Source organism: Lygodium microphyllum, chromosome 3 (genome assembly GCF_053477565.2).
Source record: "Lygodium microphyllum isolate KBCC chromosome 3, Lygodium_microphyllum_v1.1.10, whole genome shotgun sequence".
Taxonomy (NCBI): domain Eukaryota; kingdom Viridiplantae; phylum Streptophyta; class Polypodiopsida; order Schizaeales; family Lygodiaceae; genus Lygodium; species Lygodium microphyllum.
In genome coordinates this window covers 4,124,131-4,142,036 of record NC_141137.1, presented here as the reverse complement: position 1 = coordinate 4,142,036, position 17,906 = coordinate 4,124,131, and the positions used below count along the sequence as shown (strand labels likewise).

At 40.2% G+C, this 17,906-nt stretch overlaps 1 protein-coding gene across 1 annotated transcript in view; it reads right to left on the bottom strand.

Annotated features, from left to right (window-relative positions):
- LOC148038019 (oligouridylate-binding protein 1-like) overlaps positions 1–14,080 on the bottom strand; it is a 40,625-nt gene extending 26,545 nt beyond the window's left edge. Inside the window, exons 1-3 of the mRNA XM_087668001.1 lie at positions 13,783–14,080; positions 13,255–13,316; positions 12,916–13,018 (exon numbers count right to left, since the gene is read on the bottom strand). Coding sequence (XP_087524127.1) covers positions 12,916–13,018; positions 13,255–13,316; positions 13,783–13,974 — 357 coding nt within the window. The 5' untranslated portion in view covers positions 13,975–14,080. The remainder of the gene's footprint in view (positions 1–12,915; positions 13,019–13,254; positions 13,317–13,782) is intronic.
- Between the last annotated feature and the right edge of the window lie 3,826 nt (positions 14,081–17,906).

Genomic DNA, 17,906 nt, shown 5'->3' with positions numbered 1-17,906 from the left:
CACCATTTTGGGATGGATTATAAGGGGCAGTGAGCTCCCTTTTTAATCCTTTGCTATCACAAAAGGCTTGATAGGCTTTAGACACATATTCCCCACCATTGTCAAAACAAAGACACTTTAATGTCTTACTACTTATATTTTTAGCAAGTGTCTAGAATTTTTTTAAACTTATCCAAGGCCTCGTTTTTACAACGAACCGAATAAACCCATATTTTGCATGTGTCATCATCAACAAAGGTGATAAAACATTTATTTCCCCCTAGAAACAACCCTAGCATCTCACATACATCCGTATGTGCCAACTCTTAAGGGTGAAGATTTTAGTAAAAGAGACTTTATATGTGATATATTAGCATGCTTGCCATAAATACAATGATCACAATGGTCAAAATGGGTATACCTCAAACAGGGCAAATAACCCAAACGAGAAAGCGCTTTCATTCCAGTTTGACTCATGTGCCCCAATCGGCTATGCCACAAAGACACACTTGGCTACTCGATTATAGCAACAACATGATCACACACACTAGATACATATAACGGATGCAGAGTATCACTTTTAGAGCCTTTAACAACAATTCTAAAGTCCTTAAATATTTTCCATTTGCTATCCCCAAAAGTGGTATGATAATCCTCATCATCTACCTGCCATGTGCTTATCAAGCCCTTCTTAAGCTGAGATACATGCCTCACATTATGCAAAGTGAACACTGAACCATGCTAAAATGCCAACTGCACACTACCAATCCTTGCAATGTCACATGCATAATCGTTGCCCAAGTGGACAACAACATGTCTACAACCACTCTACTCAGATAGCCACTCACAGTGTGGTGTTACATGAAATGAGGCATCTGAATCAAGAATCCAAGTGTGCATGTCATCATCAGAATCTACAATCAATGGTTGTGCACTAAAAGAAAAGCAAGGAGTACATCACTACCATTGTCACTCTCGTAACTAACTACGTTGATTTCCCCTATCTCCACACTACTCTTCTTTGCATGCTGGCTATCCTTTTCTCGTCTTCATTATCATCAATATTTTTGCCTTTGCCCTTTTCTTTGTTTCACTTAAAGCAATCCTGCTTGAAGTGCCCTTTTTGCCACAATGATGGCACTCCACATTTTTCCCACGAGACTTGCTATGTGCTTTGTTGTTAGAATTGCCCTTATACTAGGATCTGCCTCTAGTATGCAATCAGCTAACAGAAAATAAAGCTAAACTCATTCAAATGTACAAACATGGCTGTATCTTCCTTCATACAAAGATCCATCAATTTTTTCAACCAATAAACCTTGCTAGCTGCACTTTTCTGAGCATATAACTCCTCAAGTCTTTGCCACAAATCATAGGTAGATTTCAGTTTCTCAATGTTGAAAAGCGGAGTGTCTGACACTGAAAGCTCTATGGTAGAGCATGGAAGCTCATCTAAATCATCCCACTCCTCTTGACCCATGGTTGCTGGTTTTACTCCTTTTATTTTGATGGGCTTCACCTATACCAATCAGCAATGAAAACTCAAGTAATTGCAAAAATTTCAGATCTGCAATTTAATTTTCAAAGGTACAAAATGTGTGCTACGGTACACCACAAGCAATTCCAGCCACATCAAAAGCTAATATGTCAATTACACGAGAAAGCCCCAAATTTAGCTGCAATTTCTGCTCCAAATGCATCCATGACACCAATTTGACTCTCATGGTCAAAATCCCCAAAATTTCTCTGCTCAAACTGCTCAAATGACATCAAACATAACTCTTGAATGGATTGTACAAGCCAATTTTGCCAAAATTTCACAAATTTTGCAAAAGCCCCACATTTTTCCAGGGTCTTATGTGCTCATTTTGAATAGAAACTACATTGGAGGTGCATACCAAGACCAAAGTTGACCCAAATTTTGCAAAAGTTTCGAATTGTATAGGGTCCAACGTGTCAAAAATCCAAGAATTGCACCTGTCCCATTGCAATTTCTGCACATGTATGAAAAGCCCCAATTTTTTGAGACCTGAGAGTGTTCAAGAATGCACAAATTTTACTCTGACAGGTAAAATCTCCCGTGTACGCCAAAAATCCCCAAATTCAGGGTTAAAAGCATGCCCAATCTTTGATATTTGTTGAGCTATGCTTGTGCACGCATAAAGGCCTGCAAATTTCAAACAAAGGGATAGACCTTTGATGAAAATAAATGATTTCCCTTTTTTTAAAAAGAAGGGCGTGACAAGCGACGGCAAACTGCCTGTCACCATCGAATCTTGCACTCGAGTTGACCTATCTGTCAACATTCTATCCTGCAATGGCCTGCCCATCAACGACTTGCTGCACTACCACCTAAACAACTTGTTGGCTTGTCTGCCCTATGCTGACCTGTCCGCCCTATCGAGGGCTTGTCGACTGCCGCACGCTTGACTAGGACTAACGACCTGCAACCTAACTGCAACATGAAAACTTCAACTCTAACACCAATTTGTCATGGTGTTTGATGAGCAATGGAGATTCAATGTTAGGCAATGGCGATTGTGGAGAGAGAGAGAGCAACAGTAGTAGAAAGTGACGCACAATGTGTGGGCACAAAAGATGTACCACTCTTTAGGGTTTCGATAGTTATATGTAAAGGACTAAAGTACAAGTGCAACAGTGTGTTCACACCCGAGCACGTATAAAAGGCACGATGGCCCTTTATTCCCAACAACAAATATGGTGGGTCCAAGTCAAAACACTTGAACCTAAACACTGTTTGACAAGGTAGAGGGGAAACATGTGTATACTACGCAAGGTGTTCTCCCTTGGATGAACACTTGCTTTCACAAGTTGTCCTCCATTCCAAAGGCTCCATTTCACATTAAGACAATGCCAATGCATGGGAGATGCAAGGGGCAATGCAAACCATCATCCTACACCTAGAATGAAATGCTAAACAAAACGAATGCAAAGTGCAAATGCACCACCCTGGGACTGTCCTCACAAGGGGATTATTCACTTTCCAAAGCGCCCTTTTACAAGAATGGTCATGAAGATCCAAACCACAATGATAAAAGTACCTATGAATAAAATGAAGAAGGGGAACCTGGTGTTGGAGGGATTTATGGACCTGTTGGAGGGATCTATGGAACTGAAAGGCCCTTGTGTTGGATATGATCGCTAGTGTTCCTATAAGCACCAACAGAAGAAGGCACTCCCTATCACCACCTAAGGGTAGAAGGGAAAGCTATAGGAAACCCCTCTCTCTGCCATGCCAATATCAAAGGGAAGTGAATCCATGTTGACTCTTGGAGAAAGGCAATGAAGGATAAGTCCAGTTTAGCCAATACATTAGTGTGGTTGTTGGAAGACAGTAAAAACTCTAGGCCAATGATGCCTAGCCCCACCTACTCTAATTAAATGGCAATGGACTCTAGCATGCTTTGTTTTGTTGATGATGGACTTAACCAACAAGTGATATGGCACTTTGGCTATCACAATAGATCATTGTATGATTGTAGAAGCCTCACATGTAAACTAAAGCTCCACCATCAAACTCCTCACTTAGATGCCTCAGAGATACCATCATATAAGTCCTAGTGTTCAACCTCAATTGAAAATGTAGTTGTAGTCTCTTATTTCCAACTTGGCAAGCATTTAGAGTTGAGCCCAAGGAGAAGTTGTAGCTGCCATGGGAGCACCAAGTATCCAAATCCCCAAACCAATTAGAATCAATATATCCCCACAAGGTTAGTCCTTGACTATAGGACAAGCCATCTATGATGAGAGACCTCAGCAAGACAAGACAAAAGGACATCAATCACACAGTAGGAAGCATCCTGAATCCTATAGGATAAAATCAAGTAGAATAATCATTGAATCCCCACATGGTTTGCTCCTATAGCATCCTTCTTGGAATGGGTGGTGATAACCTGATTTAAGAGTTGATTACAGCAATAAATAAATGCACATAAAATGAAATACACACTTTACCATAACATTCTTGGACAGTAGACACCTTGTTGGCCCCAAAAGCTGGCGCCCCTTACGGTATTTCTTTAGCTTTCATTCAATTGGAAGGAGTACAACTTGAGATTCTTCAATCTCCTCCTGCTAACCAATTGCTCTTGCTGTTATAAATGTCCAGCAAGCCTTTTGGGTCATTTGCCCCTTGTTTCACCCAGGATTTCTTCTCCAATTTGACCCTTGGCTGGCCAAATGCTGCCCCAAATCAATTCGGGATGGGCTGGCTCCTGAAATCCCTTGATAATCTTCAATTATCAGCTACTGATTTCAGTCCCTTGAGCCTTCAATCTCTGGCACAGAACCCAAGGTGGCTGCTAAACCCTAATTTCTGCTATGAATTAGGTTCTACTGCAGAAATTACAGATCAGCCCACCAAAAATGGCTGAGATCTCCTCCGAATGGCTGAGAATTGCTAAGAATGGCTGAGCATACGCTAAAGGAGATGAGAGAATGCTGTAGAGAGAGAAAATTTTGAGATTTGTCGCGGAGAACTGATCAAAATCAGTTGCTGCCCTGCTGTACCAGCCCCAAACGGATGCACCAACAACAATAGGAGCATCAGAGACTGTGATCTTCAGGAGAAAGTGCATCAGCAGCAATTGTCAGCTTCCCAAGGTCAAGAATATGCAATCTCCATCACCAAAATGGTCTCCAATGGCTAGGAATTGGCCCCAAAAGCTGGCAGCAACAGTAACACCTCTTTCCAACAGCTCCAAAATGAAAAAACGAGATTTCCCTCTCCCTTCAGCCCTATTTAACCTTTCCCCCACTTGCATGGGAAAGTTTTGCCAAGTGGCAGCTTTCTTAATCCATTTTCAGCAATTTCAAGCCATTTAATTAATTTTCAAAATTAATTAATTCTAAAAATTAATTCAGCCCTTAATCCATGCCCAAAAAATTGACCTTGCCCATCCAAAAATTAATTGGCTGGGCCATTTGCAACCCAAAGTGGTCCCATGCATTAAATAACCCTTGGACAAGCATTAATCCATTAATTAATGCCTAGTCCCTAGTGTCACCACTGACACTTAATGGCCAATTAATGGTCCTAGGGGCAAACTAATACCAAAATTCACCTAGAATCTAACAAGTGTAACTTATTACAACTTTTGCCTTTGACACCCATCTTTTTCACAGGGTCCTTCGATCTTCAACTGTGAGAAAGTAGCTTGCACCTCACATGTGCAACACGTGCATCTTTTAATTGCACATTTGATTAATCCTTTAATCAAATGTCAATTAAACATAAGCAAAGCATCAAATTTTCACGTTCTCGTGACAATGTGTCTATGAAGTAGATAACTCTACAAAAAGGTCGGGTGCCAAAAGTAGATTTGGCTTGGACGATATGGACGTACAAGTGTGAAACAAGAAGTAAAAGGAGCAAAAGGTGTACATTTGAGTGTCTGCATGATGTTCCTCTCATCGAAAACCACCTCCCTCCTACCCAAATTGCTCATACAAGAATCACACAAACGATAGACCTTCACTTCAAAGAAATAGCCTACAAAGATCACTAGCACTACTTTGCTATGAGCTTATCCCTGTTGTCATCCAATGTGTGTATGTAAGCACAACAAAGCCAAAGACTCGAAAAAGAAAAATCAAAGGTCTTTTTAGGAAACTGGCTATTGTTTGACATTGGTTCAAAAGGCACACCACAATATTAACAACTTCTAACCATATGCACTTCGATGGCTCAACTACAAACAACATGGAGCATGTATATTCATGACAGTCCAATTCCTACATTCCATCACTCCATCCTAAGACAAGGAGGTGGTAGACTTGAGCTAGCATTGATTGCTAAGTGACTAAGAGCTCGATAAATTCGTGGAATATGAGCTCACCATTGTATCACTCCTTGTAGTCTTTATGCAGATACCCATCCTATATTGGAACCACTATACCCAAGCAGGTAAGTAGGTGAAGGCTTCAAATTTTATCTTTACAGAATGCACCCACCTGAGACAAGGAGTTGGTAGACTTGAGCTAGCAATGATTGCTAAGCGACTAAGAGCTCGATAAATTCGTGGGATATGAGCTCACCATTGTACCACTCCTTGCAGTCTTTATGCAAATACCCATCCTATTTTGGAACCACCATACCCAAGTAGGTAAGAAGGTGAAGGCTTCAAATTTTATCTTTACAGAATGCACCCACATAGAAAGAAATCACCTGAAATGAGAAAAAATACTTTGAACCATTTAGTGATGGTGTAGATGATTTACCACTTAAGTTGAGACAAATCAACTATATAGGTCACTCAAATCTTTGAGTCATTGTGGAAATGGTTTGCGATGTTGTTTTTCCCATCTACACACTCGACACGCATCCCGTGTAGAAAACCCTCAACCTATTAGAGATATGGTCATCCCCTCAACAAGCATGTATTAGATTAGGCAACGTTCAAGCATTTTTCTGTCAGACAAGCATTCAAGAGCAATTTGTCAAAGGTGGTGTGTTGTATTTGTCAGACAAGCATGTATTAGATTAGGCAACGTTCAAGCATTTTTCTGTCAAACAAGCATTCAAGAGCAATTTGTCAAAGGTTGTTATGTGTCACGTGGCAATTCATATAGGTTGTACAGTCATCATTGGAGTGCCACGTAGCACGCAAGGCAACTTTGCACATGTGTGAGCAGTTCGACAAGCGCAAGATTACCATGTCAACAATCAAACAAGTTTTCCCTACACACAACCATATTTTTGCACAATCTGCGACATTTAATGCAATCAACATGTACCATATTGTGTGCATATTTATATTTGCCTACCCACACACACTCAATCACTTCAGATTGCAACAAACTTCAAGGTGTACAATAGGGTGACATCATCAAGGTGGAGATGCGCAGGCATTGGCATTGCACCCGTACACATATCTGCATTCTTTATTCAACATTCTTCATATTGTAGATCTTCTGCATTCTTCTGTCTCTTTCTCTCTCTCTCTTTTCTCTATGTTCACTCTCTCTCTCTCTATCTTGGTCGTACGCTTCCGCACCGCTACACATGTATTAGAGCAATGCAAAGGTTGATTGATAGTGGGCAAACCTAAAGAGGAGATTTCAAGGCGACACAAGGCTGCATTTTCAGCGTTTGAGGGCGAGCAAGAAGGCTATGTTTTCAGCATTCGAGGGCTGTGCATTTGAACAAGGTTGAGGCAAGCGTGGGCGTGCAGGAAAGGAGCGAAGTTGCTGATTTTGCTATAGATTTTGCTGTTCAAGGAGGAGAGAAGCTACATTTTGAGTCTTCAACTGCAAATTTTACCTTTTCATCGCCTCCGACAAGGGAAGAATGTGCGGGACGAGCGGAGAAGAGCCCTAGCAAGCTGTGTTCTACAATCAAAGGGGATTGCTTTTGTGTTTTTGTAAGCATAGCAGGTGAAGATGTCTTTTGAGGCCGAAAAAGAATTTCAGGCGATCATGGATCGTCCTACCAACTCTTCCTACAAATCAGAAGCTGGATGGTGAGATCACCGCAGGATGAATCTAAACTATTTACAGAAGATAAGGCACTGTTGGCACAAGCTCATGTGCATTGGGACAAATTGAATGCCCATGTTTGCTCTTTTCTCTTGTCCATATTGAGCACTTGACGGTGGCTAGGGACATATGGCTAGAACTAGATCAATTATACTACTGAATGACTGAGTGACTTTGGAAGTGCAAAAGAGGACCTTGAATCCTAATAAATCATCTTCTATGCAGGAGCATGCAAACAAGCTAAGGCAACTACAAATGCAAGTATAAATTGCAAGGAAGGTGATCACATCTGAAGACATGGCAATAACTCTTCTATCATAGTTACCGCCTAGATTTTTCACCTTTTAGTCTACCTTGATTGCTTCACATCAGGAATCGACTCTTCGGTGGGAGGAGTTGGTTCCTACGGTCTTGGACCAAGAGAAACAATTTAAAGGGCAAAATGCTTCCGAGCCAGAGGCATTGACAAGTCAATTCTCTCAAAAGAAGGGGAAGTACAATAAGAAGAAGAAGGACAACAAACCGAAGAAGGACAAAGAGAAGGAATCTACATGTCACGTTTGTGGCAAGCCAAGTCACTGGAAGGATTGCCCCGACAAGGATAAAAAGGACACCAAGAAGGAGAAGGCTTCAAAGGATTCTGGAGCGGTGGTTGCTCCCTCATTAGTTGCTTTCCTCCATTTGGAGGTGGTGGAGGCATCAGCCCCAAAGGCTTCTAATGTTGCATTGATGACCCCACACCCTCGTGAATGGATTGTTGAGATTGGTGCCTCTCGACACCTGACTCCTTTTACAAGTGTTGCCCATTTGCGGCCTTCGCATGGGCAAATTCTCATTGGAGATAGCTCTTCTGTTTCCATAAAAGGTAGGGGTAACATGCAACTTGTTCCAAATGGAGAAGGTAGTACTCATACTTCAGAGATCCTTTGTGTGTCAGCCTTGGGTTACCATTTGCTTTCAGTGCACAAGATTTGTGCTCTTGGAGTGTTGGTTGTGTTTGATGCAGATTCATTCTAGATTCTTGATTGCGGATCAAGAAAGGTGCTTTCTACAAGTTATGCAAAGAACAGAGTGTACGAGTTGAGGTCTCCTTCTGCCTTGACCTCTAGTCTTCTTATTTCACAAATACAATTCAAGCTTTAGTATCCTCGATTTGGCCACTTGAATTATGATTACCTACAGAAGGTGTCTAGGGGATAACTTGTCTGAGGTTTGCCGAGACATAGTGGTGAGCCAACACCCTTGTGTATCTTGCATTCGTGGAAAACAGCATCATGATGCCATTCCCAACACAACTTATATAGTGTATTGAGTCATCTCAAACTCCTATTTATTATAATATAAATTTTTTTGTGAAATTCTTTGAGTATTCTTGGGCTACTCTTTCCATTCTATTTCATATAAATGGTATAAGTGATGCTTTGAAATTGAATACGTACTTTGTGTCAATGTACATACCTATATATGTTTCGATATCAATGTTTATGTCTGTTTACAAAAGTATAAACATATTTTAATTTCATGTTGATTTTTACGCCATATTGGTGATTATTGGTTGGACTTAAGATGCTTATTGTTTGACTAGGTGATATACAACACCAAAGTGTGTGACATGATGACTCTAGATGTTTATCTTAAAGAAGGTGTTTAACCAGTGTGAGGTGCATGTACCAAACAGGTTTAGGATGGCCCATAAGGCACGGGCATATCAGCAAGCAATGTGGTCGCCTAAGGGATTGAGTAACTTAATAAGCACACATCGAATACACTTGCATGTAAGTCCCAAGGTACTTAATTTAGGAGTGGAGCTTCCATCACCATTGCACCTCCACCACTCCGAGAGCCTAAGGACTTAGTCCTTGTCTAGCATTCTCAGATCTTTGCTTCAAGACTATCGTGTATCCAACATCAAAGAGAAAATGCATTTGCATTGGTGGGAGACTTTTAATTTGAGGAAGATCTACATCTTCTTGTCAGAAGTGGTGCAACAATGGAAGCGTAAACATAAGTTGTAATAAACTACTGAAACACAAGGCAAAAGAAAAAGGGAAAGAAAGAACACAATACAGATGAGAACTTAGATGTATGCTCGGGAAATAGAACCCATATATCAGACACGAGATTGTCACATACAACGAGTCACTGGCTGCGTGGGCACCGACACCAACTCCTCTCTCCACAGGACCTCCAAGTGGTGAACTGACCAACTAAGAAGAAGGCCATAATAAATAGGCACAAATAATGCCATAAAATATGTCAAGTCAGCCAGCATTTAATGCTGATCGACCAACAATAAATGCCCAATATGACCATAAAATGACAATAAAAAATGCCTAAATAATATGCCCAAGCCTCTACACAAACTCACACATGAGCTAACATATTTGCTAACACCCTCTCTCAAATCATGGATGATCTGATACAATACAACGGTACAATGAGAATGAATCATAAACCATACAACATAGAACCACCAAGTAGAACCATAGATACCCAAGCAATGGGGGATTAAGCCACCACCAAGGTGCCTAGAAGAGAACCTAATGTCGATGTTGATCATACCAGCTCCTGAAGATAGAGAAGATCATAGCAACTCTTAATATCTCCCAAGGAAGCTTGTAGAGTATCATACCAACAAGATGTGCCTTTGATAGGGCAAACTGCATAGTGCAAAGCTAGTCCTAGAGTTGGGTAACGCGAAGTAGGAATGATTGGATCGTATCTTTGGATTCAAACTTTAGTTGCTGGAGCTGGTCATAGAGAGCAACGGCCCTCATGGTTAAAGGAGCCTCGTACATCAACTACAACTTAGACCATATGTCTAAAGCTGTCCTACAGAAGGTGACCACCAATAGGACTTCTTTGGAAATACACCGAAGTAAGGCCAAATAAGCACGGGTATCATCCAAATCCCATGTAAACACTGCCTCCTCATGGTTGTCTTTATCAAAATCAGATGGAACTAGAGAAGGTTGTTGACAAAGTGCCATAGCTCCACCAACCATGTACCATAACCGCTTTTGGATAAACCAAGCCTTCATCACCACACTCCATGTGTAATAATTAGGTCCATGGAGCTTGTCATCAATGGATGTGCATGGAGGAGCCATATGTAGAGGATGTAGAAAAGTAGAGAAAAGAATGTATTTGGAGAGGGAACACAACCAAAACACGAGTACAAACTGCAAAAAACAAGAGTTCACATACAGTGGAACCCAAAAATTTAAATCTGACCAAAAGAAGACAAAAGCTGCTGCAAAAGATCAAAAATCAGTCGAAAACTGCTAAAAACAGCAAAAACGGCCTGAAGCTATAATTGCCCAACCAAGAAGAAGTTAGGAACACCAAAACACAAGCTGAATACTGCCACAAACAGGCTGGAAAACTAAAAACGGAGGCAACAGAGGGACTGTAGACAGCAAGCAATGGTAAATCTGCAAAAAATGCGAGTAAAACAGCAATCACCTGATCAGCAAGGGTGAAAACAGTCTTGAAATCAGCAAGAAAACATAGCAAAGAGCACAAATCCTGAATCTGATACTATGTGAGAAGTGGTGCAGCAATGGAAGCATAAACATAAGCTATAATAAATTGCTGAAACACAAGACAAAAGAGAAAGGGAAAGAAAGAATACAATTCAAATGAGAACTCAGATGTATGCTCGGGAAATGGAATCCATATATCAGACACGAGACTGTTGCATACAACAGTGAGTCACTGGCTGTGTGGGCACTGGCACCGGCTCCTCTCCACGGGACCTCCAAGTGGTAAACTAACCAACTGAGGAGGAGGAGCCCAGAATAAATAGGCACAAATAATGCCATAAAATATGTCAAGCGGCCAGTATTTAATGCTGGTCGGCCAGCAATAAATGCCCAATATGACCATAAAATGACACAATTAAAAAATGCCTAAATAACCTAAATAATGTGCCCAAGCCTTTGCAGCTCAAACTCACACATGAGCTGACATATCTACTAACACTTCTATCCTACCAATCCCTAAGAGCCAATAGAACACGCTCTGAGGGAGACTTCTTCAAGGAAGATGTATGAAACGTCTCAAAAGGTGTTCTCACATGCTCTCGAATGCCAAGCTTTCAAGATGGTCACAAAATACTTTTTATAAAAGCATTGGCTTTCATACCATGTAAAGAAATGATATGGCAAACACAAAGAGCCGCAAAATATACTACAACATGATGAACATAATTAAAAGAATGCTCCATAAGAATGAATTTTGAGAACATGCATGATACGATGAAAGGACCTTTAACCTTCATGCTTCAAGGACCAAGATAGAGGTGAATAGTATCAAATCTAATGTAACAATGACAACGGCAAAATCCACTAATGATGATGTCATGGGCAGCAGTCAAGAAAGAGAAACACAATCCTCCAGGCAGCAAGATGACGATGTAGACTCCAGGCAGCAAGATGTCAATGTAGACTCCAGGCAATCAAAATGCAATCATTGGCTGAAAAGCAGCTCCATGAACAATAAAAGAGTGTGATAACAATGACATCAACTGACAGCCCTTTTAAATAGCAAAGCACAGGCTGCAGGATGAAGAATGCTAGCTCCACTACTGTAAGACTGATGGCAACTATGTAGATCAGCAGGGCAGCAGCTCAGCAGGCTGGCGATGGCTCCAAACAGCAGCCAATGACCTCCAGGGTGATGGCGACAGCTCTTGTGGGCAGCAAACAGGTTGGAGATACTTCCAATAGCAAAGGCGGGCAGCTCCAAATAATGGGCAGTGGCTCAAGATGATAGCATGGCAAGATGGATAGAAAAACGATAGGGCTGACCACTAACAAGGTAAGAATGTGGGGATAGATTGGAAGGCCCGCAGCATACTGTTTTATAGGGGATATTAATTGCTTATTGGGACTGTTTTAGACGGTCTAAATTAGGCATTAGTGCATGTAAATTTGAGATTAATGCATGCCTTGATTTTGGTGGCCCAACACTTTGTTGCGTGAACCCTGCAAACACTCCAAAAAGCTCCACTATTTGCAAAAATCCCTTCTTGGTACCCCTCTTCCTTGCTTCTTCGAGGCAAGAGAAGTTTATAACTTGTCTAACTTGACAGGCAAGCATGATGCAGCCAGATTCTTAAACATTAAGTACTTCACCCATATCCTTACCTACATGGAAACCTCCATGCACACCTTGCTAACTCCTTGACAACATCCTCAAAATCAAACTTGAGATGCACAACAAATGTAGTCATAACTTAAATGTTTAGGGATTTTAAGAACCGAAAAATTTTGTCAAGGAACGTGATCAATGTGTCAGGACTTGGACACATGGATCAGGACTCAGACCATCATGTCAACAAAGCAATCTCACCTACTCAAAGCAACAAATAAGAATAAACTACTCAAAAAGGGGTTCAATTATTCGACAAGAGATAATTTTAAGAGAAAGTTGTACCTTCTCTTTTCTTATAAGCTTGCATCCTGCGAGAGGGCCTACAGTTGCAAAAACTTCTGCTAATAGCCCTTCTGAGACATTGGGATGAATGTTGCCCACGTATCTGCAGCACCACTTGTGCGTCAATTTCATTGACAAAATGTTCTAAAGTAAGGGATATAGTGCTCCTATGCATATGCAAGTAATGAAATATATATTTGTTCTTTTAAAAAATGTTGTGGTTCTGTTATCAATTAAGAGATTGTACAGCAGAAAGGATACCACCTGTTCAAGAAACCCTCGAAGAAAAAAAAAAGAAACGTGTAACACAAAAAAATAAAACTTAGATGTCGAACTCACACACTTCGACATGAAGTTGGATCAAATCTTGGTGGTAGATTCCCATTTGGCATGGGCTCAATCTGCAAAAAAATAAATTGAAAATAGCAAAGAAAATAAACAATGCGGAAAATAAAGAAGATAAAAAAGCAAAAGAAAGTCTAAGAAGATATGAAGCTGCCATAACTCCAGGCAAGGGGGGCTAGCGCAAACGAATGCACTTGTTAAGCATGTTTTGAAAATGTCAGGAGCTGTCCATTAAGTTATTAAATTACAGTACGACACAACCTCACATGTCTCATACAAGACTCGATCATTGGCCTTGCTTCTAGAGCGACAATTCAATACTGCTAAACGAGTGCGGTCTGTGAATGGACAAGGACATCATCTTCTCCCTATCGAACATCGATGGCCTTAAAACCCTAGCCCTGCGTAAAACTCTATGGAGTTTCCTAAACGATGTCACATAGAAGGTGTAAGTGTTGGTCCGAAACGCGTCACATCCTGAGGTAACAACAGACTTTAACCGACTGAAGAAGTGAAACGCACCTGAGACATGGCAGCGATAAGAGCCGGGTGATAGAGCGCGGCTGCTTGCTGCTGCAACATGGCTTGTTGGATGATGGCCTGCTGCTGCTTCAAGAGCTGCTGCTGTTGCTGCTGCAACAACTGCTGCTGAGAAGAGGAAGCAGACGCAGACGAAGACGAAGACTGTGACTGAGAAGGCGTGATGGTAAACATGATGGAATATCCAGGGAAGGGCGCGGGGTAGAGAGAGAGAGAGAGAGCGCGGGGGGTTGAAGAAAGAAGCACAGCCTTCTTGCGAAAGAAGTTCTTTTCTTTCCTTTTGCTTAGGAAAAGTATCTTGGCTTTCATCATCCGTGTGTGCCATCTAGGGACTTGTTTGCTTAGGAAAAGTATATTGGCTTTCAGCATTCGTGTGTGCCATCTAGGGACTTGTTTGCATGACTATGAGAGCCTTGGCCCTTGTGGCAGGTTTATAGACTTGCGAAGGGGACCACGAGTAAAGATATTAATAGAGAGCCCATGCAACAATCGACACTCGACAAAACTTGTTAAAAAGTCATGCATTTATTGGAAGTAGTGATGTGAATTTTTATGTATGTTGCAAGGCAACCGATGGACTGAGAGAGCCACCTGTATGGTAGTACTAAATTTGCCTTCAAAGATCGAAAGAGCCCAGCAACTAATAGGAGAGTCCATGAGATAGTTAACTCTTGGTGGACCCTATTAGGAAATCATGCATTTGTTAGATAATAGTGCACGGCCTCTCTCTCTCTCTCTCTCTCTCTCTCTCTCTCTCTCTCTCTCTCTCTCTCTCTCTCTCTCTCTCTCTCTCTCTCTCTCTCTCTCTCTCTCTCTCTCTCTCTCTCTCTCTCTCTCTCTCTCTCTATTGGTATCATAGTGGCATCCAAGGAGCTCATGGTTTAAGCGAGGAGCATGAGGAGTCAAGCTTCATTACAATATTTGTGCTTGTTGTTCAGATTAGAAATAGGTACAAACCTTATCATCAAGCTCTCTGTCTAAGTCAAGCGGTTGCTTCGATCAAGGGAGACCATTGAGACTCAATTTGGGGGCTTCCGAGCCAATTTTGAAGTGTTTGGATAGCTAATAATGGCTAGATTAAAGGATGTTTGTTTGGTTTTTGGATTACTCAACAATGTATTGGGGTCATGTATTTTATGCATGCAAGTAGGGGGGGACAACTTAAACATAAGGACATATTGTTCTTAAAAGCATGGATCTGCTTAAGTGGAAAAAGAGAGGGTGTTGCTTGTTGTTTTGGAGCTCAAGGCCTGCTTGTGTCTATTAACAACCAAGAAAAAAGAGAGACGATGTTGAGATTCTATTAAGATTATGATGCATATGGGATTTATTGTTCATTAGAGTGCTACAAGAGTATGTCCTTTATCAAAACATCTATCTCAATATATTTTTAGGGGTCAAACTTTTAACAACATTTCTCTCGTATTTTTATGATATAGAAGCCATACAACATTAGTTTTATAAAAAAACCCTCCTCTACAATCTTTGGATTAAGATTAACCAAGATAGAATCACTTTTGCGCCAGAGGAAGAAGATACATGTGTTTTGGAGGCTATTTTGCTTGAATTGAATAGCTAAAATTTTGCAATAAAATTTTTCAAAAAGATTGTTGTGCATTAAAAGTGTCAAGGTTGTTTTGGGATTGCATTTTCCACCCATTGGCCATTATAATGGCACTCGATTTTGTAGTTTATTGGTCTTCTCGGTTATACATTTGATATTGTTTTGACTACTTGTTGTTTTTCACATCTTGTAATGGTTATGGCTTTATCTTTTGCTTCAAATTTTGCATTGTTTAATATTGAGATGTTGGATGGCACAAACTTCTCATTTTAAATAAAGAGATCTACAATGACTTGGTGCAAAAGAGGCAAATTAAGCCTATCAAATGTAAAGGGCCAAAGCCCAATGTCATGGACAAGGATCCATGGGATGAGCTTGCGTTATGTCAACTCTCTCAAAATCAATTTACTTTGATGTAAAGGATACAAATGATGGTGGATTTGGAGTTTGGAAGGCAGTATACAATCTCTATGAGAAGCAAAGTGCTACATCAAGGTTTATTGGTTAAAGAAACTCATTAATCTTCATATGGAGGAAGGAATGATCATATCCTATCATTTAAAAGGAGTTAAATACTATATTTAGCTAGTTGTCTATATAAAATCTTGTCTTTGAGGATTCAATCAAGACTACATTTTTTCTTGTGACCTTGTTTGAAAGTTGGAATACTTTCAAGACTACTGTCAATATGCTAGTGGATTGACTAGTGCTTATGTGGTAAGCAACTTGCTTACAAAGGAGACAAATAGAAAGAAAAATAGAGATACGAAGGGCTATCATGCACTTACAATTAGAATGAAGTCGTGCAAGGGGGAAGTCCTATGGTGGAGGGAACTCGAGAAGCAAGTCTCACATAAGGAAAGATGTGGAATGCTTTTATGACAATAAGAAGGGTCACATCAAGAAGGACTACTTTGAGTGGAAGAGTAAGAACATGGCAAGAAAGAGGAAAAGTCAAGGGCTAAAATTGAAATAAACACTTATGCAGCAATAATGATAAGGGTGATATATTATATGTCTCTACTTTGGTGATGCATTTCTTATTGTTGTGAATGATAATATGCCTCAAGATTGAATCATTGCTTTAGGGGCATCATTTCATGTTACTCTTCACAAGGCGTGCTTTGCTATGTATGATGTAGGTAGAAAGGGATGTGTCCATTTGGGCAATGAAGTTGCATGGTTGGTGTGATATGCCCTAATAAAGCCATTGTGAACTTTTTTCTAACATGTGTGTAAATAATGCATTCCTTATTACTAAGAATGATACTATGCCCCAAGATTGGATCGTTAATTTAGGGGCATCATTTCATGTTACTCCTCACATGGCATGCTTTGCTATGTACGATGTAGGTAGAAAGGGACGTCCATTTGGGCCATGATGCAACATTGTTGGTGTGATATGCCCTAATAAAACCATAGTGAGCTTTTTTCTAACATGTGTGTAAATAACGTTTGGAAATGTTTTTTAGTTCATTTTGAGTGTTTTGACAATTTTTGATGATGACAAATTTTTGCTCAAATTATTTCTTTATTGAACACAAAAAAACCATGTCATGCTATTTGTGTTTTCTTTCTATTTTTGGCAAGTTTTATGAGAGTGTTGATTTGAGAAGGTTGCAACAATTTTGATGTGTGCTTTTCTCAAAAAATGCATCTTTCTTGGAAAAGCCTCTTTTGGACACATGAAGCCATTTTTGAGTAAGTTGATTGAAAAGTCTTCTTCTTCATCTTCTTCCAAAAATCCTTATTGTGATTGTGACTATGAATGAGAGTGAGATTGGGATCCTTTTCATGTGCATGATATAAGCTTGGGGGTGGTCGGGAGGTTCAAGCCCCATATAAGAGTGCATATTCTGATTGTGCTATTGGTCGCTCCTTTGTCTCCATCAAATTATAATACAAATTTCTGTTTTTCTCTCTACTTTGTGACTCTCTATCAAAAATCATGTTGATTCATGTTAGATTGTGACTAGTTGTGTTTCAATTGGAGTGGGATATATACATTTATCACTTATCAATGGTTCCATGTTTGTAATGGACCTAAAGAAAAACTTGATAAGTGCTAGATAGCTAGATGACTATGGTTACTGTGTTGTATTTGGTAATCATGATAAGAACATATGCAAAGGGTTAGCAAGGAGAGCGATACATTTGATGCATTTCAAAAGTTGTTATTGGTGTATGTAGAAAAGCAATAAGAAGGAAGCTTAAATCCTTAGGGAATGATATCGGTAGAAAGTGTACTTCTCATGTGTTCCAATATATTCATGAGATACATGGTATTAAGAGGGAATCGATTGCTCCTTAAAACCTAATTCAAAATGGGGTGGCTGAAAACATGAATATGACCATACAAGAAAGGGTACAAAGCATGTTATCAATAATTAATCTTATGGTTTTTGGGTTAAAGTTGAGACTAATGTTCACTTGGTTAATTAGTCACTTAGTGAGCCATTGGATGGAAAGAGTTCTAAAGAGGTGTGGTTTGGCAATAAACCCTTTTGTAATCACTTGTGGGTGTTTGGCTGTAAGGCCTATA